This window comes from Neophocaena asiaeorientalis, unplaced genomic scaffold (assembly GCF_003031525.2).
Source record: "Neophocaena asiaeorientalis asiaeorientalis breed wild unplaced genomic scaffold, Neophocaena_asiaeorientalis_V1.1 scaffold46, whole genome shotgun sequence".
Classification (NCBI taxonomy): Eukaryota; Metazoa; Chordata; class Mammalia; order Artiodactyla; family Phocoenidae; genus Neophocaena; species Neophocaena asiaeorientalis.
Genome location: NW_020175393.1, coordinates 11,959,080 through 11,983,992, shown reverse-complemented (window position 1 = coordinate 11,983,992; position 24,913 = coordinate 11,959,080). Strand labels below are relative to the sequence as shown.

General features: G+C 46.1%; 1 protein-coding gene across 3 annotated transcripts in view; it reads left to right on the top strand.

Annotated features, from left to right (window-relative positions):
- The window catches only part of CLIC5 (CLIC family member 5), a 168,869-nt gene that overhangs the window by 108,962 nt on the left and 34,994 nt on the right, over positions 1 to 24,913 (top strand). For all 3 annotated transcript variants that reach the window (XM_024766158.1, XM_024766157.1, XM_024766159.1), the window contains 3 exons: positions 8,882 to 8,991; positions 12,802 to 12,927; positions 20,808 to 20,914. In XM_024766158.1, the coding sequence (XP_024621926.1) occupies positions 8,882 to 8,991; positions 12,802 to 12,927; positions 20,808 to 20,914 (343 nt within the window). The remainder of the gene's footprint in view (positions 1 to 8,881; positions 8,992 to 12,801; positions 12,928 to 20,807; positions 20,915 to 24,913) is intronic.

Below are 24,913 nucleotides of genomic sequence, written 5' to 3'. Positions count from 1 at the left end.
TATATATATATATCTTTCTCTCTCTCTCTCTCTCTCTCTCTCTATTTATCTCTATCTCTGTCTCTATCCACACACAAATCCTATTGGTTTTCTTTCTCTGGAGAACCCTGACGAATACACCTGAAATTCCTCATATGACATGATATAGGCAGCCTTCTGCATAGAGCTGATTCAGCCTTTATAATCAGCTTCAGATAAATGCTAAGAATCTCTGAAGCCTCAAATGTATACTTATTACCTGACTGCTTATTGAATGAAAAATGCCTGAGTGACCCCAGTGAGTTAAGCCTTATGTGACTACTGAGAAAAAGAATGTTGTTTCTTCAAGGGTAGAACTCGCCATCTTCAAGCGGACCACAACCCGCCCCAAATCCCATCTCTGTTCATGGGAAGCTGACCAACCAAATTATTGGAACGGCAGATAATTTGGTATTAAAAAGAATGGTCATAGGAAGGAATATTATCTGACTTACATGAATAAGAGAAAGTGGGCAGATCCAGATATCGCTACTATGAAGAAAAATTTTCTCTTCCACGTGATATGCATCCGTTTAGTGCTATAAAGATGAGTCACTTTATATCCAAAGAAGGTCCTCTTCCTGTGGTCTTTGTCGCTTCAACACTCTTCCATAAGAGAAAAACTAGCCTGGCGTAGAGAAAAGCTAGGAATTGGGAATCAAGAATTGTATCCCTGGGAGTTCCCTGGTGGCCTAGTGGTTAGCATTCCGGGCTTTCACTGCCATGGCCCAGGTTCAATCGCTGGTCGGGGAACTGAGATCCTATAAGCCACGGCGCGGCATTAAAAACAAAAATTATATCCTAGATTCTGCCATGGGACCAGGCTGTGCCACCATGGGCAAAACGTCTAAACTTTCTGGGCCTATTTCCTTACCAGTAAAAAGAAAGAGCTGGACCATATCAACCTTGAGGTCAGTTCTAGTCCAACTGTTGTAGAATTTTTATCTGTAACTTGAAAAAAATTTTTAATCACTTGAGTCTTCAAGGATAATTTTCATGGACTAAAGTAACACAAAGTTGAAATGTGACATAAATGGTGACTTAATTAACTTTCTGGAGAAAATTCAGGTTTCTTTCTTCTAGTACCTCATTTAGGACTTAACCGTGTGAGATTTTTAAAGGAATCAGTCAAATAGCCTAAAAATCTTCCATTTTGAAATATCTGACATCTATATCTGACATCTAAGCATCTGTCGTAGTCTGGGTCCAATCAGGAGAGAGAAACCACACGGTGATTTTAGCAGGAGTTTAACAGAGAGCAATAGTTAACTATGATAAAAGAGTAACCATTACATATAAGGACACTACATGGTACCCTAGAGTTGAAGGAGAATAGCCAAGGGATGACAAACTTAGAAGGGTTTCAACTCTCACAGGGGAAGTGTGGTCAGCCCAGCAGAAAGCGTAGACGTTCACCGGTCTGGCAAGGCTAGAGCTGGTTTGGAGTCGCTGGGCAAGCAATAGCCACCCTCCAGCGCTCAGGACGGGAGCAGACGGTCAGCAGTGGGGGCATAGGTGTGCACTGGGGTCCAGGTGCCGGCGGGAATGGGGGGCTTCAGGCCACACGGGGCTCGCGGAGTAAGTGGCAGATCTGTGTGGACACCCTGGCCACAGGCAGACTTACGCAGGCTACATGGAGGCTTTGCCTTCTGTGTCCGGAGGGCTAGCAGCAGGATGAGCCCGCAGGGAACCGGAGGGATCACATTCTGGGTTGGGGCGGGGGCAGGCTCGCTGCTGACCCCCCAGCCCACGCCAGAGGCAGCGGAAGAGCCCCTTCTTCCTGCAGGGTCCCTCCAGTCCTCCCTTCTGGGAAATCCTAACTTCGTGCTCACTTTAGAAATGCCGAGAGGAATTGCCACTGTTTCTCACCCAGCATTTATTGAAGGGTGCCTTCAGAGCTGTGAAACAATAAATTGGTAAGGGACACGACATCTGTCAAGCTTAAATGTCATCTCTCCCCATTCCGCTATTCCTTTTTGGATCCTTTCTGAATAATTCTTCCCTCTTCTGGACCTTGGGGCCCTCAAATGATTTGGGGGCAATTATCAACTTCACTCTATTGTCTGGAGAGGAAGCTCTACGTACCTGGTCTGTTCATGGGGTATCTTATCCCAACAGATCTCAAATGTTGTTCATGGACTCCTGGGTCCATGAGATCCTTTGCGGGGGTTGCTGAGAGGTCACAACTATTTTCAAAGTCATCATTTTTCCCTGGGGTTGCTGTTTTGTGGGTAAAATTTGCTGGCATTTTAGGGCAAATAGAGGCAGTGGTATAACGGAGGAGTCATGCATGGACAGAAAAAAAAAACAAAAGCCAGTCTCGTTTGTGAATGATCTTGATGAAGCAGTAAAAATTATCGAACGTAATTAAATCTCAACTCACAAGTACATGTCTTTTAAACATTCTGGCAGATGAAATGGGAAATACACATCCAGCTCTTTGGCCTCATCGCCAAGCACAATGGTTGTCTCAGGAGAAGCACTTGTGCGATTGAGCTGTGACCAGAAGTTTCTTTCGCAGAACAGTTTTTACCTGAAAGACAACCAACAGAAAAACTATGGTTTTTACTACTTGGTATTTATTTGCCAGACATTTCCTGGGAAATCAAGGAAACGAGCTTGTCATTTCAAGACTAACAGCTGACAGTATTCATTGTCAATGATAAAAGACAAGGTTTCAGGAGAAAATGAGGATATTGGAAAACAGGTATTCGCCACCAGGATCTTGGCAGCCTCTTTTTGCTTGAACTTTTCTGCTGAGCTTGGTGGTCATATTACTGAAGGAGATATTTTGCTACTGTATAAAGAGATGTATCACCATTTGGAAGATCTGTTTAATTCCGTGAAATGCTATTTTCCAAAAGATGAATTTGTGACGTGACAAAATCATTCATGGGTAAAAGACCCATTCAAAGTGTGAGACAGATGAATGGGTTTTAGTGGAACAGAAGACTTTCATTGATAGGGTGTCAAATTCCACTTATCGACTAACCTTTAAGAAACTACCACTTGTTGAGTTTAGGTGTGGTTTAAAAGAAAAATACCCACAATTATCTAAAAAGGCTATTAAATTACTCCTCCCCTTTCCAACTACATATCTGGGTAAGGCCAGATTTTCTTCATATACTAGCAAAAGACTGAATGCAGAAGCCAACTGCTGTTAAGTCATACTTTAAAGATTTTGTAAAAAGATCACAATTCCACTCTACTTACTAAATTTCTTTTTTTTAAATATATGGTTTCTTTAATTAAAACGTTATTTATGTTAACATGTAATGTGTTTATTATTAGTATTATATTTTGATGAATGAGTAAACAAATATTTGAAATATTTTTTAGCTTTAATTATAATACAGTAAATATCGATAGCTATAACCCACATGAACAAAAGCTCTTTGGGATTCTCACCAATCATGAAAGGCATAAAAGGATTCTGAGACCAAAGAGTTTGAGAACTGCTGTCTTAAACTGCTTAATTTCATTAGGCACTTGAATTCACAACACTGAGGGAAGCTATAAGTGCAAAGACTGAGACTCAGGGTCACACGGTGAATTACAGACAGAGGTGGGTCTAGAACCGTGATCTCCTGCTGTAATGTCTTCTACAACCCAAGCTTCTTTCTCAGGATGCTCTTCAGAGGGCCAACATCAAAATTTGGGGATACTCAAGCCATAAAAGTGGAGCAGTATCACCCTCCCCTCAACATGTATCCATTCTAACAGGCACTGAGTATCAATTCAGTTTCAGGTACCTGTGCTTGTTGCTGCTGAAGGTAACGTGAATAAAACATAGTCGTGTTTGGGGAAAGCCAAGCTCACCATATGGGGGAGAGACTATGTGGAAGGCAATATTTCAGAACATATAATATGACTTAGCTGGCATACAACATATAAAGTATAATCATACAACCTATATAATTACATCATGCTATTACTATTTCTTTAACATCTTTATTGGGGTATAATTGCTTTACAATGGTGTGTTAGTTTCTGCTTTATAACAAAGTGAATCAGTTATACATATACATATGTTCCCATATCTCTTCCCTCTTGCATCTCCCTCCCTCCCACCCTCCCTATCCCACCCCTCTAGGTGGTCACAAACCACCGAGCTGATATCCCTGTGCTATACGGCTGCTTCCCACTAGCTATCTACCTTACGTTTGTTAGTGTATATTACTATTATAGTATGTAATATTATACAGTGTATAATATTTTATGTTTTATTACAACTTAAATAATATAGTATATAATACCGTACAGTATAACAAGGTATAGTATAGTATATACGCTTAATAGTAAATAAATTTACTATATCTAGGGAACAGACAGTACTTTGGGGTCATAGCTGGCTGGCAGCTGTGTGCACACGAGGCCCATGGCAAAGCAGAACTGTGAACTTGGGAAGTTTGCCAGTAGCTGTACACAATTCTCCTTTGACCCTACTGTTCGCTTTCGTTTCCCAGTGCTGACAAAATAAATCACCATAAACTGGGTGGCTTATAACAACAAAAATGTATTCTCACAGTTCTGGAGGCTGGAAGTTTGAAATCAAGTTATCATGAGGGCCATGCTCTCTCTGAAATCTCTAGAGAAGACCCTTTCTTTGTCTCCTCTAGCCTCTGGGGTCTGCCGGCCATCCTTAGTGTTCCCGGGTTTGCAGACAGATCACTCCAATCTCTCTTCATATGACCTTCTCCTTTATGTCTGTGTCCAAACTTCCTTCTCCTTATAAGGACACCAGTTGTGTTTAGGGCCCACCCAAATCCAGCGTGACCTTATCTTTACTTGCTTTCATCTGTGAAGATTCTGTCTCCAAATAAGGTCACGCACACAGGTTCTGTGTGGACATGAATTTAGGGGGGAACATTATTCAACCCAGTACACCATGTTTTTGCCTGTCCCCAGCCCACATTGCTCAGAGCCTCTTTGGACCACAGCCCATCTGGATTTTCCCTCATACTTTTCAGGGCCTGGGGTCCCATTGAGCCCCACCAAGTTCTTGGTTAATGTTTTAAGTGGTTGCCACAAGCTCACCACATTTAACCCATGAGTTTAGCAAATGGTTTCCATGGGCAACTGGTGAGTTGTGAAGGAAGAAAAGAGGAGACTAAACAACTCCATAGTAAAAAAAAAAAACAAAAAAAAAAACAACACCCTAATAACCCAACTGAAAAATGGCTAAGGACTTGCATAGATGTTTCTCCAAAGAAGACATACAAATGGCCAACCGGTATATGAAAAAATTCTCAATGTCACTAATCACGAGAGAAATGCAAATCAAAACCATGATGAGATCTCACCTCCCCCCTGTCAAGGTAGCCCTTCTGGAAAAAACAAATGAGAACAAGTCTTGGTGAGGATATGGAGAAATTAGAACCCTTGCACACTGCTGGTGAAAATGCAAAGTGGTGCATCCACTATGGAAAACAGTATGGAGGGTCCTCAAGAAATAGAGCTACCATATGATCCAGCAATCCAACTTCCCGGTGGCTAGCTAAAATAATTGAAATTGGAATCTGGAAGAGATCTTAACACCCTTGTGTTCATTGTAGCACTATTTAAATAGCCAAGATATGGAAACAGCCTGGATGTCCACTGACAGATGAATGGATAAAGAAACTGTGGTATACACACACAGTGGAATATTATGCAGCCTTACAAAAGAAGGGAATTCGAAAATATGCGACAACATGGGTGAATCTCGAGGACATTATGGTGAATGAATTAAGTCAATCACAGAAAGACAAATACTGCACGATTCCAGTTACATAAAGTAACTAAAATAGCCAGAGTCATAGAGTCAAAGGGTGGAAAGGTGGTTGCCAGGGGCAAGGGGAGGGGGGAGCGGGGAGTTACTAGTAACGGGAATACTGCAGTCATACAGTTACATAAAGTAACTAAAATAGCCAGAGTCATAGAGTCAAAGGGTGGAAAGGTGGTTGCCAGGGGCAAGGGGAGCGGGGAGTGGGGAGTTACTAGTAACGGGAATACAGTTTCATTTGAGCAAAGTGAGGAAACTCTAGAGAGCTGCTTACAGCACTGGACCTACAGTCAACAATACCGCATTGTGCACCGAAACATTTTTGAAGAGGGTAGATCTCATGTTAAATGTTCCTAGCACAAGAAAAGGGAAGGGAAGGGGAAGCTTCAAGAGAGATGCAAAGACAGTAAGGGTGTAAATCATAAAATCCTCGCATACTATTTCTCTTGGTCTTTCGGCAATTTTTGTCTCCTAGGTCTAGAATTATAATATAAGACAATAGTGGAAATGTGGGGAGCTGTGACAACCACCAGCCTGTACACCCCCGACATGGACTGAAGGCGGGGATGCATCACGCACATCCAGCACCCACACCTCCTGCTCTGCGACCTTGGGTGAACGTGCTACCCGTCTGGGCTGGGCCCTCAGGGTGGAGTCTGCGCATGGCAGTTAAGAGCTCAGGATCTGGAGCCAGATCGCCTGGGTTCATTCCAGGGACCCTCAGACCAGTGATTTCCCCTCTCTGTAATTTCCACTGAGCTTCCACATCTGTAAAATGGTGACACTATCTCACTACACAGGTTTCACATGAGCAATAAGCGAGTTAATAATATACGTAAAGCACTTCGAACAGTGCCTGACTATATAGACATTCGTTGGTATTATTAACATTATTATATGAATTTTTGGTCCAGCTAATAAGAATTCCAATAATTCAATAGTACCTCCTTCAATCCCCTTATGACCACCTCCACCCCCCGAGGTAAAACAGATGAGAGTGTGTGGACCGTGGCTTTTGTTTTTTGTTTTTGTTTTTTAATTTCTCCACTTGTCACTTACACCATAACCGGCCCTGGGGAAAAGTTCCTTTGTCAGGATGTCTTAAAGGACCAGGAACCTGCCAGATGAGTGCTTCTTGGGAAAGAAAGTCTTAGGGAACTGATGTCATCAACTCAAGTTTTGCAACGAGCTATTATTAAATTCATAGTCGCCTGTCTGAGTGTGGCTTTATCAGTAACTTTAGCCCTGTGGGCAGGGGTGGCGCCCGCCCTGTTGCCCTCCACCTTTCTGATTTTCTATAACCTAGCCGTGGTGTCTGAAACAATCAGGGTGGGTCTGTCTCCAGCACTAAGGAAAGTGAGAACTGGATCAGGAAGGGGCTCTGGGTGGAGTTAAGAGAGAGGTAAAATAACTGTAATTTCATAGCAATTACCTACAAGCAATACCGTCAAAGGTGCCAGTTTTCCATTATAAACCTGAGCCTCTGCTGGGAGCGATGGGCCAGGTAGAAATAAGGACACAAACCTGCCTTCCCACCCGAACCCCACAGCAAACAAACCTCGAGGGGAAAAATAATGTGATGAGCTTGGAGGGTAGTTTTTTTCTCCTTCTCTTTCAGAAAAAGAAACTCTTAGTAAGCCCCCATTCCAGGATGTTGGTTGGTTTGCTGGCAGCTTTGCAAACAAGGCTGGGGGGCCTTCCCTCTTTGAACCCTCCCTGTTAGTGGAGCCTGGTCCTGATGCCACCACGATTTCCAGGGGAGCCAACAGCAAACTAGAATGAATGGGTGATTTCTCCCTCCAAGTACCATTTTGGGGCCAATAAACCACTCACTGGAAAAAAAATTACACAGAGATCAGTTCCCCAAACTTTTTGTTCGTATGTTTCTGAAAGTGTATTCTTTATAAAATTCACATCTCTGCAGCCTACTCAGAGGTAAAGATAGACCTGCCTTTCAGACAAAAAAAAAAAAGAAATCTGCTGTTTTGAGGAGGGTACTGAGAAGGGGAAATGTGGAGAGCAGAAGTGTGCAGGTCCTCAATAATGCTATCTGTCATGCTTTCCTATGTGCTCCCATCTCATCCCCCAGGCCACCCCACAGGAGGCCATAAGCTCCTGAGTAAATGCAGTTTTGAATCCCCTGTGTAATTTCTTCCAGTGCCTTGTACATGGTCAATACGTATTCGTTGAGCAAAAGGATAATTTAACAAATGAATGGTTTATTGACACTAGGTCAAGTAGTAGTCAGAACCTAGTGGGACATTGAGTAACGTCTCGAGCCTGCTGACAAGATAGAAAGACATAGGGTCAAAATCTGAGGGTCTGTACTCACGACGTCTTCATGGAGTAAGGACCAGAGGGTAGAAGATAAACGACAGAGGAACATACTTTGGTGAGGTATAACCAAAGAAAAGCATTTCTTTGATTAGAACTGGTTTAGAGCTATCCTCAGAATGGACTGATTTGAGAGATATACATTGCCGGTGAGTGGAGATATTCAAGCATAGACAAGATGATTACTCAAGAGTATAGAAGTTGGTCCGACATCATTTGTGTTAGACTATGTGATGCTGAAGGTCTCTCTTTTTTTTTTTTTTTTTTGTGGTACGCGGGCCTCTCACTGTTGTGGCCTCTCCCGTTGCGGAGCACAGGCTCCGGACGTGCAGGCTCAGCGGCCATGGCTCACGGGCCCAGCCGCTCCGCGGCATGTGGGATCCTCCCGGACCGGGGCACGAACCCGTGTCCCCTGCATCAGCAGGTGGACTCTCAACCACTGCGCCACCAGGGAAGCCCTGAAGGTCTCCTTTTACCCCGAGATGCAAGGGTTCAATGGTTTCAGAAAGTTATGACTCTCCATAATCACCATGCTGGAAACTCACATTCAGTTCTACACGTGTTTATCGAGCCCTTACCCTGTGCCAGGTGTCACCTTGCATAAACATTAGGAAGACAAGGATAAATCTTAGAGGGCAACTTTAAAGTAAGGCTGGGGCATGGACTTTCGGTTCTGCCCAGACTGGTGTCTGGCTGTTACAGTCCTATATTCCTTCTCGCTGATGTACACAAGCTAACTCAGGACTCTGGTGCTCTTCTTTCTAGGCTGGAATCGATGGGGAAAGCATTGGCAACTGTCCCTTCTCTCAGCGTCTCTTTATGATCCTCTGGCTGAAAGGAGTTGTGTTCAATGTCACCACTGTGGATCTGAAAAGGTAAAGGATGACACATTCACGAGCAATATGCTTCTCTGCAGGAAGAGAGACTCTTCCACGAGGGAGGGCGAAAACCTCGAGGCTCCCAGCAGCCTCCTGCTCACACCTTGCTGGCCAGAGCCCTAAAGCCCTAGTTACAAGGGAGGCTGCAAAAGCGAGCAACACCCTTGGAACAGAGCAAGTCCCGATTAGCAAGGAAGAAGGAGGGAATGGACAATGGGTATCTCGACTGAGAGTGTCTGGCACAGAGATGGGCGCAGCATCTAAAAATCTGGGAGGGAGCCATTCTGGTCCTACTAATGCCCCCAACCTAGGGGACCCCAGCCAGACTTCAGGTGTGAGAGGTTGAGTTTCCAAGGAGCTGGGATCCAGACTATTTCTCCCACTATGTTCCCATCTTTAGAACTCCTTAGTGTGAGAGCTCTGGATTAGAGACTGGGATGGAGAGTTACTAGTGTTCTGCTTTTAAAGTGCAGTTGTAATAGCTGTTGAAAATACGGGCATTGTTCACCATCACAAGCCACACCGTTTCCATCTTTCTTCTCTTTCCCCTCCTCCGCCTGTCCTTTAAATGCGGACTGGCTCAGGCTCCCTCCCTGGGTCTTTATCACCTGCCACAGCTTTCCCCCAGTGAGCTTAGCATACTCTCCCTGTCACCTTGATGTCAATTATTCCATACCCAGAGCCCTGCTCTCTTCTAGATATTTCCACTTGGATTTTCTGTCATCACTTTGAAATCAGTGTGTCAAAAATTGTACCTTCATTCTCCCTTTGGATTGGGGTCCCCTCCTGAACTCCTTTGTTCTTCCATTTTTCTAGGCACTGAAACGTTTCCAGCTCCCTTCTCTTGCCACCCCCATTGTCCATCAGTCGCCAAGCCCAGGGCATTCTCTCACCCCGCTGTCTCTTACTTCCAGGCTCTCTTGTCCATTCCCAAAGCCCACACATGGTGTGGGTCCCACCACGGGCAGCTGGACTGTTTCTCTGTTCTTCAAACTGGTCTTCATCCTTCTGGTTTCTGTCTGTCTCTCTCTGATCCATCCTTTATATTATCATAAGGATAGTCTTCCTAAAATAATCCTTTCATCACGTGGCTCTCCCTACTCAGAAAACCTCCTGACGTTTCCCGTTGCCTGCAGCGTAAATGCATCTGCAGCCCTCCTTTGTCTTTGCCTTGGTTCTTCCCGACATTATCTCCCAGGACCTACCTGCCTCTGGCGGGCTGGACCACCTTCTGCTGCCCTTGTCCCTCTGGCCTCCAGTCGTTGCCTGGGATGCTTGCTCTGTCTCACAGAGGCTCCCTGTTTTTCCTGAATGGAGAGATGGTGCCCAGCCCCCAGAAGCAACCCCCTCCCCTGGGAAGCTTCCCCCTCCCACCCTACCACTCTCAGGCAAATCTATCACTCAGCCTCCCTCCAGACTCACCCAGCATCTATGGTCCGTTTTGCATCTCACCAATTTACGATATCTGCAATCCCGATGCTTTACAACTAGTGCATGCTTTCCCATAAAAAAATCACATAAAGTGTAACCCTGTGAAGGAGATCTTATTTCTTCGTTCTATAGGAGGAAACCAAGACAGACACATTTAAATGACTTGTCCAAGGTGCCCACCTGGAATCGGAGGGGCTGCCACTAAAACCCCAATCTTCTTGGTTCAAATGGCACGTTCTTCAGGACACATCAGTTATGCAGTTTGTCTTGTCATTCGCATCAGACCTTCAGTTCCTCAAGGGCAAGTCGAGATCATGTTTTAAGTTTCTTTGTATCTGCCACAGCAGCCAATGCATCCGTTCGGGGCCCTGACTAATTTCTGTTAAATGAATGAAAACACACACGAAATGCAGACATTGTCTGTGACAACTACAGAGAGCAGACTTTCCTGCAGTTGGAAAGATTGGCTTCCTCCAGTGGAGAATAGGAGGCCTTTGGAGTATCATCTGTGAAAGTAGACTCGTGTTTGTCTGGGGATCAGAATGGGAGAGGGAACCATCCCAGCATTCCTTAGATCCTTGCAAGGCTCTTTCCTAGCTGTCATCGCATCCGATCCTGCCAACACCCTTTGAGGTGGGCCAGGCAGGTATCACGACTCCAGTTTTATAGATAAGGAGAATTGCTTACTGAAAAAAAAAATTATATATATATGTGTATATGAATTAAGGAATTTAAAAAATGTATGATACAGTGAAGTTTAGCAATTCCTAATAAAACGAATTTCTTATCCTGGCACCACCATGAATTGGTGGAGTGACCTTGAATCTTCTCTTTTCTGAGCCCGTTGCCTTACCTGTACAATGGGGATAAAAGTTATGCCTTGTTTCTAGAGTTATTGTGAGGATCTGATGAGGCAGGCCATGGACCACTTGCATGGTGTAGGGCTGGCTTCTAGCAAGAACACCGCACATGCTGGCTCTTCTTAGCATCATTCTGCCCTCAGGGAGCTGGCAATCCAGGCAGGGAAGGAGAACTGATATACATTAAATAATCTGTAAGTTAGACTTGGCAATATGTAATTAAGTTCTAATTACATAATTTCATAACTACTGAAGAGGGTCAACAAAGAGAGGGGGCCACCCCTGACCAGTGTCCACTGGCAACGTCAGCTGAGCTCCAGCGGTCAGGGCAGTACTTCCCAAGGATGCCAGACTCCAGAGCCCGTTGTTCTCTTGAGTCCTAGAAAAAGAAAATCATCCTTCATAATTTCTGGATCTTTAAGCCACAGAGAAGTCATTGCTGAAAAATAAAATCAGTATAGATTTTCCCTCCCTGCTGAGAACCCAAGCATTGCTGCCTTAGGTGAGCTTTCAAAAACAGGAGGAGAAGGTAAAGAATGTGTGAAAGAAAGAACACTCACAAAGCAAACACAGGGACCAAGGAAATTCGATTTTAGAAATGCTTTTCTCAGTGTCAGTTGTCTGAGGAGTTCCAAGTGCCATAGAAGGCAGCTGGAGAGTGTGCGTGTTGGGCGAGGATGTGGGAGGGGCACCTTAATTGAAATTCTTCTCTTCCCCTCACGAGCTGATTATGCCAGGAATGTGTTTCATTACAGACTCCTCTTCCCTGTTGTTTACTCCTTTTGGGTTCCTCCATCTAATGTTTTCCACGCTTGCCTCCCACAGGAGTGTGGCATTCTCAGAGAGAGCGTTTGGGGTGACTGATGGTCCATCCCTGCCCGGGGAAGTTTCCATCATTATTTCTCCTTTTCCTCCCTCTGTCCTCTGTGCAGCTTTCTCCCTGCCCACTTCCCTCCATCCGTCCGCCCGCCCTTCTTCCCCTCGCTTTGCTCCATCTCTGCACCTCCATTCTGACCGGCTGTGGGGAGCCCAGAAGCTCAGCCTTGGACGTGAATAGGGGCCCACGGCAAACACAAGGTCACTCCCTTCCCATTGCGCAAACCTTAAAGAACAGAGAAGATCGTTCTTCGTGTAAAAGCGTGACTGAATTCATGAACGTTTAAAGTTTGGGATTCTGCCTCGTGCATTTTTGTAAAGCTGGTGGGTGAAGGACCTTTTGAAAGCAAAGCCCAACTTCCTCTCTGGGTATCAGAAGCTTGGCTTTAGCTTAGATATTCACCTGTGATCACACTGCTTTTTCAAAGTCCATCCGACTTGCTCCTCTCTCACTGAATCCCACCGATCGGATATCCTGTGTCACACCACATCCTTCCAGAATCTCTCCGACCTCCTCTGCCCTACGCCTCACACCGGGTCTGTTTTTGCCGACGGGCGTCTAATGGACAGTACGCCCTGGGCTTCCCTGTCCGTGAAGCACCCTGGTGTAAGCCACCCCTGAACCTTGCTCTCTCCACAGAAAGCCAGCCGACCTGCACAACCTCGCCCCTGGCACCCATCCGCCCTTCCTGACCTTCAATGGAGACGTGAAGACGGACGTCAATAAGATCGAAGAGTTCCTGGAGGAGACTTTGACCCCCGAAAAGTAATGAGCTGCTTGTTTCTGGAGCTAATGACAGGGAGGGGGTCCTTGTGCTTTTCTAGATCCTGGGGGAGATTTCCAAAGGAGCCTCATCAATCCAGAGCCCAGGACCCTCTTTGCAAAGAGAGAGTCCCGCATGGCCCTCCCCACCCCCAAAGGGATGCCAGTCTCAAACCTGCTCCACAAAGTCCAACCCCAAGAGTTGATGCCCCTTAACGCCAGGTCCCTCGGCCTGAGTGAAGGCCAAGGCTCCCTCATTGCAGAACAAGAGCTGAAAGGCCGACGAAGTGAAAAGTCAGCCAGGAGAGAGGTAATCCCATGACTTAAAACCACACCAAGGTATGAACAAGAGTCATAAATCTGACCCTGTCAGGTCGGAGCCCATAATTAAACATGAAAATCACAGGCTGAAGGCAGTTCCTCTTCTGAAAACAAGCTCAGGGGGAGGAGAGACCAGAGGGCTGTGGGTTCTTGTCCGGTAGATAAGCTGCTCCTGATGGGAAAAAGGAGTGAACAGAAGAGAGGAGAATTCTAAAAGCTGCTGGAAGCTAGACTTGTTCATTGTACTCTACTGAAATCAGGGATTCAAACAATCACCTTTAAAAAAAAAAACTGGAACAATAATATTACATATAGAGTAAGGTGTGCACAGACTTTATCCTGTGGGATAGTCCCTGAAAAGCTTTAAGCAAAAGTGTTGGAGAATCCGTTTTCAGGCTTACTTTGGGGGATGGGGGGAGATGGGGAGGGCAGAGGAGGAAAAGCTCCTAGAAATCGACTAGGAGGGAGCCAACTGGTGACATTCCGTGTAAGATAGACTGGAGGGCTGGGCTAAGGCAGTGACAGGGAAATGGGGGGAGAGGGGTAGGAAGGATTTTAGGACATACTTAGTAGGTAAAATAAGTGGGATTGACTATAAAAATGACCATCTTGCATTTATTTTAAAGTTTTATTTTTTAATTGATATTTATATAGCCCTCACTTAGTGGGCCCTTAAAGGTAGGTGCTATCATTATCCTAATTTGATAGCCGGGGAAACTGTGGATCGGAGAGGTTAAGTAACTTGCCCAAGGTCACACATCTAGCAGATCACTGTTAAATCAGAACTCCCAGTCGTGATCTAATTAAGCCTCAACCATTTATACATTCTTCCTAAAAATGTATTCTCAGCCATCCACATTAGGACAGTTTATCTCCATACTGAGTGTGGGAAATTGCCGCAAGTCCAATAAATGCATTGATTAAATCAGCTGGGCAGCCCCACCCATAATACCAGGCCAGCACCTTTGCTGAAAAGACCCCCAGGGGGCTCAGCCTCCTTCTTCCTCTCTTGGGACTCAACCTCACTGCTGGCTCTGGTTTGGAATCCAACAACAGAAAATGAATGCTGTTTTCAATAACTAAATAGGGTTTGGACTTTGTCTGGGAGATCCAGAGGGGAAAGTCCACGATTAAGTTAACATTTTCCCTTCTAGAAGTAATACCCGCACGCAGGAGTCCTTGCTTCCATCAAGGCCAGGGAATGGGAATGGGAAACTGAAACAATGCGGAGGATGGATAGCCAGCCTGGTGGGTGGAGGCATGCAGGGTTGGGCTGGGCTGGGCCTGGAGGCCTGGGTCCCCTCCTGGATCTGCCAGTGATGCACTGTGACCCCTCGAACCAGTCTCTTTCTTGCTCTCGGCCTCCATTCCCTCCCCTGTGAAAGGATGACCCTTCATGCCCATCTTAGCCAGGCTTCCTCAGTCCCCGTTCAGCAGTGCCTTTGGGGGGCTGTTTCTCTAACTCAGGGCTCTCTAATCTACATCCCCAACAGGACCAAGGGGGCCCATGAGGATCCCCCGCCCCCGGAATTGTATGCCCATGTGTACAGGTAGATTCTTCCAGACAAGGGCCGTGATCAGATTCATCACCATATCATCCGATTCTGGAAAATTTCCATGATCCCTATCAGGCTAAGCTATGCAGGACATAGACGCCGCCTCTTCACTTCTCTCTCCACCAGTCCTGAGCTCTGCTTCATCTGGTCCAGGTCCCTCTGGACTGCAATGTGTGTAGGAGGTTTTACTAAGTCCATTCCTGACATGTCAGTGACCCTACGGTCCACCGCGCCACAGTAGCAGAACCTCAAAACTCTGAAAATGCACAACTCCAGAAGGGCACCAAGGTGGGACCCTAGTGATGAGACCATCAACCATTTCAGAGGCCCCAGAAGTGTCCTTTAGATGCCTTTGTATGGATCAGACTGGGGTAGGTGCCATAATTACCTCCCAGGAAATGTCAGCAAACCTGTGCTTCAGCCCTGCAAAGGGAGACCGGCTGTTCTGCCCACAGCAAAGCCACCCACCTCGGCTGGCTTCCCACCAACTCTAGCTGGGAGGTCGGTCAGGTGGCCCATGTCCAGAGGCCCCAGGAGGAGGGCAGCCTGGCCTTCTGGTTCTCTAGGGGGCAGCAAAACCCCCGTTTCTGTTCCACAAACGCTGGTCAGCATGTGTTTCTCATCACACTGCTGTTTGTAAAAGCTGCCAGAGAGCCAAGAAATTGTGGGAGCCGTTTTCCCCTTAGCTCTATTTTTTAAAGGAAAAAACCCACACACAAACACTCCAGCAATCTTTTTAAAAGATCACATTGGGTTCCCAAAGCATTTGGTGTCAAAGTGAGGAATCTAGGAAGTCTCAAGAAGTTTCCAAATGAGACGAACTTCCATCCTTCTCCTTAGACTGACCCAGTTAATGCTGCACAGGGAAGCGTCGGGATTATTGTTGACATGCTGCCTTTACCTTTCATCCTCATCCTCGTGGAATGGCCCGAGTTAATGGGATCCAGAAGTGAGAGTCAGGAGACCAAAGTCCAGCCACCTTTCTACACAGCGCCTGTTGTATGAACTTGGCCAAGCCTCGTGCCCTCTCAGACCCTCCCCATTCCCTCATCTCTGAAACTACATAGTCTCTAAGATGCCTTTCAGCAGAAGTTCTATGATTCCACGAATTTTTCAAAGTGCTTTCCCAGAGCTGGTTGCGGTTTGAAATAAACAGTGGTAAAAATTCAGGGGAGTGAACGGGTAAAGTCTAGTTACATGTCTTGTCATTTAGTCAGTCAACTATCACGCAAGTACTAGCAGTGTTCAGAGCCATACCAGAATTGGAAGACACTTTGAATTCATTATTTTAAGAAATGTTTATGGATATTTCATGATAGTAAAAATCACGAAGTTTCTTCTGATCCTCTGGGAGGTGGAGAAGCAGCCTCAGTACCAAGCACAGGATGGCATAGTGGCTGAAAGTACGGTAAGTCCCCTACATATGGACGAGTTCTGTTCTGAGAGTGTGTTCCTAGGTCCAATCTGTTCATAAGTCCAACAAAGCTAGCCTAGGTACCCAACTAACACAATCGGCTATAGAGTACTGTTCTGTAATAGGTGTATAACACTTTTCACACAAGTAATACATAAAACACAAACACACACAAAAAATAAAGGAAACATTTTTAATCTTGCAGTACAGTACCTTGGAAAGTGCAGTAGTACAGCACAACAGCTTGTGCTTCTTAGCGTACCAGCTACATCACTGCTGCTTTTACGCGTGCTTCCGGACATCCGGGGCTTGCAATAAAGATACCGTACTACCGTACTCTATACAATACTATACAGTAAAGTATAGTAAAGTACACAAAAAGCACAACCACTTGTAGAGGATGCATGCACGTGACAGTGTACGCCAGACACGTGAACTAACTTACATGATTGGACATGCGAATGCACGTTTGCATCTTTGAAAGCTTGCAGCTTGAAGGTTCGTATGTAGGGGGCTTACTGTATGGGCTTTGGAGTCAGACTGCCTTGGGTTCTAATCTGAACCACCAGGTTGTGCTACACCGAAGTAACTAATTGACCACAAAATCTCAGTAGCTTAACAGAATACAGGTTTATTTCTCACTCGTGCAGAGTCTGAGTGGGTAGTGTGGCCCTCTTCTATTTTGTAGCTGTTGAAATACATTTCTTCCAAGACTCCTTCAGCAGGGAAAGAGGGAGGAGAAGGATGATGCAAAATATTTTTAAAGCCCAGGGTTATGAGTGGTTACATCACTTCTCCTCCCATACTATTGGTCAGGATCCAGTCGCATGACCCCAACCTATCTGAGAGGGAGGGGCAGGGAAATGCGGCACATGGGTATTTAATGAGCATGTGTGGTCTCTGCTGCAGATAAATGACTCATTCCCTCTAGAGGCACATGGGTATTTAATGAGCATGTGTGGTCTCTGCTGCAGATAAATGACTCATTCCCTCTCTGATCATCAATTCTCACATCTATAAACTGATGACGTCATGTCGATCTCAAGGGACTATTGTTGAAGATGATACTGCTTAAAACCTAGTGGCTGACGTAGAGTCAGAGCTCCTTATATGGCAGCTTGAAGAGCTAGAGAGGTCGGTGCCTCTTTTGTGACCGTCTCCCAGTAATCATAAAAACAACTGGTGAGCTTAGGTCTTAAATCCACAGTTCCCAGGGGTTGTCTTTTTGTGAATAAGCCAGACCCCATCCACCTCCAGGGATCATTTGTTTAAGTAGCAGGGACAAGACAAGGCAAGCTCATAGTTCTGGAGCAGAAAAGTCAGAAGCATTAATCCGCTTCTCCAGTGAGGGTTTGGTGAGGTGAGGAAGCAGGAATAACAGAGAAGGGAGAGAGGGGACATCCTTCCACTTTTCAGCTTATTTGAAAATGGAGGGTCAACACTCAGGCTGCCAGAAGAGCCCCTGGAATCAGCAGAGGTCACCCCATGAGGGCAAGATGACTGTTTCTCTTTTTCTCCAGTGTATCCCCAATGCCAGGGACAGGGCTTGGCCCCTGGTAGGTGCTTACTGTATGTTGGTTTAGTTGCATGGAGCCCTTTTGTTCAGGGGCGTGGTGGCCTATGGTTAGTCAGTGAGACGTCTTTGGGGACTCTAAGCCAATCAGAGCATTTCCATCTGCAATCCTATCTTATTTTTTTTTGCTACTATTTACAAAAAAAAATTGTTTTGTTGAGTGGCCAACTGTTTTACTTCCCAGAATGAAGCTTAAGTGCATATCTAAAATGAATGCATTTGAAATAAGATATCTTAAAAACAGAGTGGGGAGAAATTTTCATTATTGAGAGCAGGGGTTGGCCAACTTTCCTGGAAAGAGCCAGGGAGCATTTTTGACTTTGCGGCCATATAGTCTTAGTAGAGTAAAAGCAGCCATAGACAATATGTAAGTAAATGGATGTGGCTGTGTTCTATTTGTGAATGCTGAAACTTGAATTTCATATTATTTTCACATGTCACAAAATAATATACTTCTTCTGATTTTTTTTCAATTATTTAAAAGTATACAAAGTATTCTTAGCTCATGGGAGGTACATAAACAAATGTTGAGCTGGATTTGGCCCATAGGCCATCATTTGCTCACCCTTGAGTTAGAGAAATTGCCCATCTCTTTGATTGTCACCAGATGACATCACAATCTTATTTCAAAGATGTTTCTATAAATGAAGTACTATTTGTTAGCCTTTTAGAGAAACAAAATGTACCCTGGAACCCACTTATTTGCATATTTAAAATGCAGTGTAAATATGGAGCTAAAATAAAAGCACTTAACATCCGGTACAGTAGCTGCCCCAAATCTAGTTACCAAACTCTGTAAGGTTAATATATGAAGACACACTTCCCACAAGGACAGTCTTCAAGTGGGACATTATGCTGTAAAGTCAAATCTCGATGAATCATAGTGCTTAGAAAACAGGACGGCACTCGCATGGTCTCCCTGAACACATGGCCCTTTTTTTGCCTGTCTTGGATTTGCTGCCACCCAATCATGATTGGCCCACACTGGCCATGAAGAAATGGTCAGATTAGTGGAAGTCTGATCAAATGATGGCATAAAAAAAAAAAAACCCAACAAACCCAAAGGAAAAATGCATTATCTAGGCCCTTCTCTCTTTACATTATTGCCTTATCAAGCAAAAACAAGGAGCACTTGGTATATAGTAAAATAATTTAAGACATTCCATTTTAAGAGCATGCCTAATTCTATGTGAGAAAGCCAAAATAGGGATGGATGATCCTAAATTCCCTTGTCTTGGAAGATTAACCCAGCATCCTGCAGGAACAATTGCTTTGTACCCCAAGTCAGAGCAGATGAATTGACGATTCTCAGGGTATTCAGGAAAATATGTGTGCAGAACCTGTGCAAAGCGCCCCCTCCTGGTGGTTGAGGGGAGTTCCTCCATGGTGCTCAGCCCAGCTCCAGGGGGTGTTTGAGAGATTGGAGGGTAAACATTGGAGTCGGTGAGAGGCCACAAGACATGGAACTTAAGATCTGGGCTTCCAGAGTGAAACTGCCTGGGTTGGGCTCCTGGGTCTGCCACCTGGGCACGTGAACTTAGACGAATTGCTTAGCTTCTCTGTGTCTCGTTCGTCTCCTGTGGGAAATGAGGCTAATGACAATACCAGTGAAATTGTGAGGAGTAAATGATGAAACTGCGAAGGGGTTCGAACAGTGTCTGGCACGTAGTGGACACAGTACAAGTTACCTTTTGCCGATATTGGAGAAGTGATGTGATGCAGTGGGAGGGTCACTGCTTCAGCGCCCCAAAACTGGGTTCTCAGGGTCCCTCCACTATTTATTCCCCACGAGCCCTCAAATAGCCATTTAACGTCTCTGGTCTCTGGTTGCTTCCCCATAAAATGAGGACGATAATGCCTCTGTATCTGACTCTTGGCAGAGGGCTGGACCCAGTGACTTTCCGTGGACTTGTCCAATGGCAGTACCTGAAATTTGACAGCCACCTCATGTGGCCCAGGAGTGGGTGGTCCTAGCTAGTGGTCAGTGGAGAAGCCAAAAAATGAAAGAACACAAAGACTTGTTACAGGCATTTTGGTTCAAGTTATTTAAAACATTAAACCAAAAAAAAAGATTTTGCATTTTAAACATAAAGTAGCCAAATAGTTTTCAGTCCACACTATTCACCCAGAGATCACAAAGGTCCACATATTGGTGATAATGATGACGAAGCAGTTGTCCCCCGTCTCCTCCCACCCTTGCCTGGCCATCCATGTAAAATGTTTGTGAAATAATATTTTTTGAAAATTAGAATGGCTTGTTTTGATGGTGCCAGTGGGGTCAAAGCAAGTTTGCCTCATTTGGTCTCAAGGTCAGTAGGAGAGAGCCCTAGCCCCAGTTTGCCTCTTATACTCTTCTGGCTTCAAAATGGAAGAATGCATGAGGGAGAGGCGCTGGGTCATTGCAAACATATCTCCATGCCTGGAAATAAAACAATTGTAAATGCTTGTCCCACTGACGTAGCCTGGTAGTTTCTGCATCTGATTCCTGTACACAAATGAGAATATTTCAGAAGAGGACCATTCCTTTCAAGAGATGATTTCGAGGCCTCAGTGCCGAGGTGCCTAGCACCTCCTTGCTCCTAGAGTTAGCTCCATGCAGCTAGGATTGTAATCGCAGGCCTGGCAGTGGATAGTTATTTTAACACGGGTTGGGGAAAAGTCTGGGACCCCACCTGATGCAGAGGAGAACTCACTGAGAATTTTGACTAAGGCCTGGGCATTGCCACATCCTTGTTGGCGGTCCCAGGAAGAGAATACACCCTGGACCCTCTGAGTGGTGCTCTGCTTTTCTGCCCACAGGCTGCGTTCCTGGGCAGTTCTCCACACCTCACTGGACTCTAGTTTTCTCTATCATTAGAGATGCAAGTGCCCACCTCCCTAGAGGATGGGTTGGAAAAACACCAAAAGATTTGTAGATCCTGCTAGAAACAAGAGTGTTTCCCGCTAGAAACTCATCGTGAGGTGATGGGAAGGGGGTCTGAGTTCTCACTGACCCTAGAACACTGGTCTTGCATTCCAGGTACCCCAAATTGGCTGCGAAGCACCGGGAATCCAACACAGCGGGCATCGACATCTTCTCCAAGTTCTCCGCCTACATCAAAAACACAAAGCAGCAGAACAATGCTGGTAAGTGGTTCCCTTCTACCCAGAGCCCCTGGTGGCACTGTCCCCTGCCCAGGGCATCTTCAGACGCTCAGACCAGAGAAGCAGCTGGAATCAATGCTTTTATTCACTCGCCCTGAGGCCCCCTTGATGCAGGAGAGTGGGTGGTAGATCTTGCTTTCCGGCCAGTGCAGGAGAAACGGCCAGTGAGCCTTACTGTGGAACTGGAGGAGGGATGCAGTTTGTGTTCTGAGCCTGCCATAGTGCACGTCATGATACACCGCACACAGGGTCCTGCCTCGGCCGTACTACTGTCTGTTTGTCCCCAGTTCATGACCCTGCTGCGCTCACAGGAAGTCCTGTTTGGAATAACACATTGCGGCTTCTAAGGGGTTGACCAGAGCCCATGGTGGGACAGGGCAATCACCGTGGTGGTAAATGCTCAAGGCAGAGCCCGGCCCTCTCCATTCCCCCCAACGGCAAGTGCAGAAGGTACTGGGAAGCCTCTTCTCCAAGCCTGGCTCAGCCTCCACCCGGCCCTTAATTTCTAGCATTGGCCATAGAACTCAGACTTGGTTCTCTTCTGGTGCCTTCTCAGAGGGGTTCGAGCTCCTCATTTAAGCTGGTAGCACTTTTAGTCCCTCACTTGACTTGGTCCTTTAAGCATGAGCTGAAGCAATTTGAATAGAACTGTCACATGGAGCATGTGTAACTTTAGAACAGTGTTAGCTCCTGTGAGGAGAAGGAAGAAGGATGAGGAAGTTTGCTTGCCATCCGAATAGGAGGATGGAGCCCAGTGCTGAGCCAGGCAGAGCAAGGGCATCACGAAAACTTCATTTTAAGCATGAGCTGAAGCAATTTGAATAGAACTGTCACATCGAGCATGTGTAACTTTAGAACAGTGTTAGCTCCTGTGAGGAGAAGGAAGAAGGATGAGGAAGTTTGCTTGCCGTCCGAATAGGAGGATGGAGCCAGGCAGAGCAAGGGCATCATGAAAACTTCGTGAATGAGTGAGTGAATGAATGGTGATTGGCTGGACAGCACTTCTTGAGTCTTCATGAATGAACAAGGAACTGAATGTATATCAGACGAACACACAGTGGCTCCTGAAACAAGGTGGTCCATTTGTTTGGACCACCTTGGAGCTAACTGCTGCAGGAGCTCAGAAGAGAAAGACATCTCTTTGGACCAAAGTGACCAGGAAAGGCAGCCGGGATGAACTTTTGGCAGGAACAGTGGTGTGGTGGGAAGTAAATGATCCAGTTAACAGCCGCTGTGGAACTGGATCGTGCCATGCACAGAACTAGATTCTAGAAAAAGAACTAGAAAAAGACACACAGTCTTCAAGGCCTGACTGGTACAGAAGAAAAGGCTTAAGTTCACAAAAATAACAAGACAAGATGTAAATGGTGGCTTCATCAAAGGGAGTCTGATTATCTGCCCTATGAGAGGAGGAGAGTATCTGCCAAAGGGGTTCAGGAGTAGGAAGGATTCACCTTTGGGTCATCTGAGAAGATTTCCTGAAGGGGTTTCACCTGGGTGGTGAAGATCCAGGGGGAGTCAGTTGGCTGGGAACATAGGATGGAAGACGTGGGGAGGGTGAGAAAACTCCAGTGACAGAGACCAGAGAAGCATCTGGAGTCTGCAGTGCCAGCTGGGGGGACTGGATTTTATCCTGTGGGCAAGGCAGTCATTAGAGGTGCATGAAGAGGCACTGCAGCGAGAGTGGCCTTTTAGGGACAAGAAAAAGGAGAAGCATGAGGGAAACCTTTTAAATGTACTCAGCGCTTTTGCTTCATTGATGTTTGCAGCCTGTGGTGTGTTGAGTATCATCCCGCAGTCTGTATCCACCTGGGACCTCAGAATGTGACCTTATTTGGAAATAGAGTCTTTGCAGATGTAATTAGGTGACGGTCTCGAGATGAGATGATACTGATTTAGTGTGGTCCCTAAATCCAATGACTGGTGTCCTTAGAAGAAGAAAAGGGGACACACAGAGATGGGGGTGGGGGCATGTGAAGACAGAGCAGGGCTTACAGTGCTGTGGCCACAAGCCAAGGACCGCTTGGGGCCACCAGAAGCTCAAAGGGTCAAGGAAGCATCCCCCCCAGAGCCTTGGGAGGGTACGTAGCCCCGTGACATCTTGACTTGGATTTCTGGTCTCCAGAACTGGGAGAGGAGAGATTTCTGTTGTTTTAAGCCACACGGTTTGTGGTCCTCTGTGGTGGCAGCCCTAGGTGGCTAATGCAGCCCTCACAGCCATCGATCGTGTGAAAGGCAACCTCCGCCCTTGCCCTGCTGCAGACACAGAAGCAATGGGATGGCAGTGGCTTGTCCTCGCCCCCAGGGCCTAAGCTGGCTCTCAATTCCAGTTTTCAGATTCCACATCCAGCGTCCTTTCAGCCGCAAATATCTTCCTTCATAGCCGTTGAAGCGCCAGCAGACAGATTGTCTTAGCCGAGCCTTCCAGACTTCTCAGGTTGTGAGTGGTATTTACATATGAGCCGTATTTATAGTTCTCCTGCCCCCAAAGCCAAAGCAACCACTGAACATCATGTATCGGTCTCTCGTAAACTGAACACTCTCTGATTTTCATTGTTTCCGCTTCTTCTGTTTCACCCTGTTTTCCTCTGTGATGGGTTTTGCGCTTGTGACTCCTTCTCCCCTAAAACTCATTTGCACATTTCAAAGCGCCGGTGTTTCCCTTGTCCCCAGTTGCCTGTCCCCCAGATCAGTCCTCTGTGCTGTTCGCTCCTGCCTTTTAACAAGACACCAAGTTCTTCCTTCAGTGTGACTATAGCTTCCCCTCCCCGCCCCCTTCGCTTTTCTTCCCCAAGCCCACACCCTCAGTCACGGTCAGCTGGTCAGCTGGCTCCACAAGTTCTTAGGCTCAGCCAGCCAGCACCCGGAGCTCCGGTGGGCCCGTCCGAGAGCTGGCACCACGGCCAGCTGGCACCACGGCCACCCCACCCAGCCGCTGGCCTGTGAGACCATCCACACCCTGTCTCTGCTTTGTCCGAGCTCTGTACTCACAGGTCTCTGCAAGGGCATCAACGTCAGCCCCCAGGCTTCCCCTGACAGCCTTCTGCATCTTCAGCTCTGCGTTTGTTTTTCCAACATCCTTTTTTCAGACTGTCCCTTTTGTGTTTTCAATTTTTTTTTTCTCTTGAGCAGAGCCCTCCCTCCACATAATACCCCAGCACCCTCCACCCAGCCCCGAAACACACTGACTGTCTTCTTGGTCCTTTTCTGCCCTGTCAACAACAAAGCGTGAAAACACCCCACACTGTGACCTGGTTCTACATGATGGATCAATTCTCCACTCCCGTGGTGGATACAGAAACCACCGTTCAGAATCTCCCTGTTGTTCACAAATCCTCAAAAAAGACCCCAGCTACTGGAACTCAAGACCCCATCCTGGAGGAGCCATCCACAGCTAGCACCCAAGGGAGTTGTCCGTTAGTTGGTACTTTCAGTCATTCATTTATTCGTTCAACAAACACAGATTACACGAAGTGGATCCAAGTCTGAGCTAATGTTTAAAGGGTGCTCCTTGTGTGCCAGGCACCGGGCTGTGTTCCGGACTTGCCAAGACAAATGAGACAACACCATTGTCCTCGATAAACTGACCATCGACAGGGGCCTGTGAAACATGCAAACGTGCAGTTACTGACCTGGGTTTGAGTCCCAGATCTGCCACTTAGAGCTGTACCACTTTGCCCGAGAGACTTCTCTCTGAGCCTCCGTTTCTGCATCTGTAAAACATACTTAATAATGCTTTCAATTTCATCAACCTGACAAATAAGGCCATTAATAGCATATCCAAGGTTTGTCATGCAGAGTCATTTATTTATAAGTTAATCCTTTAGCACACTGCCTGACACATCATAAGCGCTCTTTAAATGTTAACTTTGATTATCACTAGAGCAAAAATGAGACAAACACGAATACTGGCATCGGAAACAGCTGCTTCAGCTCCTGCTTTTTGACCCCCAACCAGCACTTCCAAATCTCCCACTCATT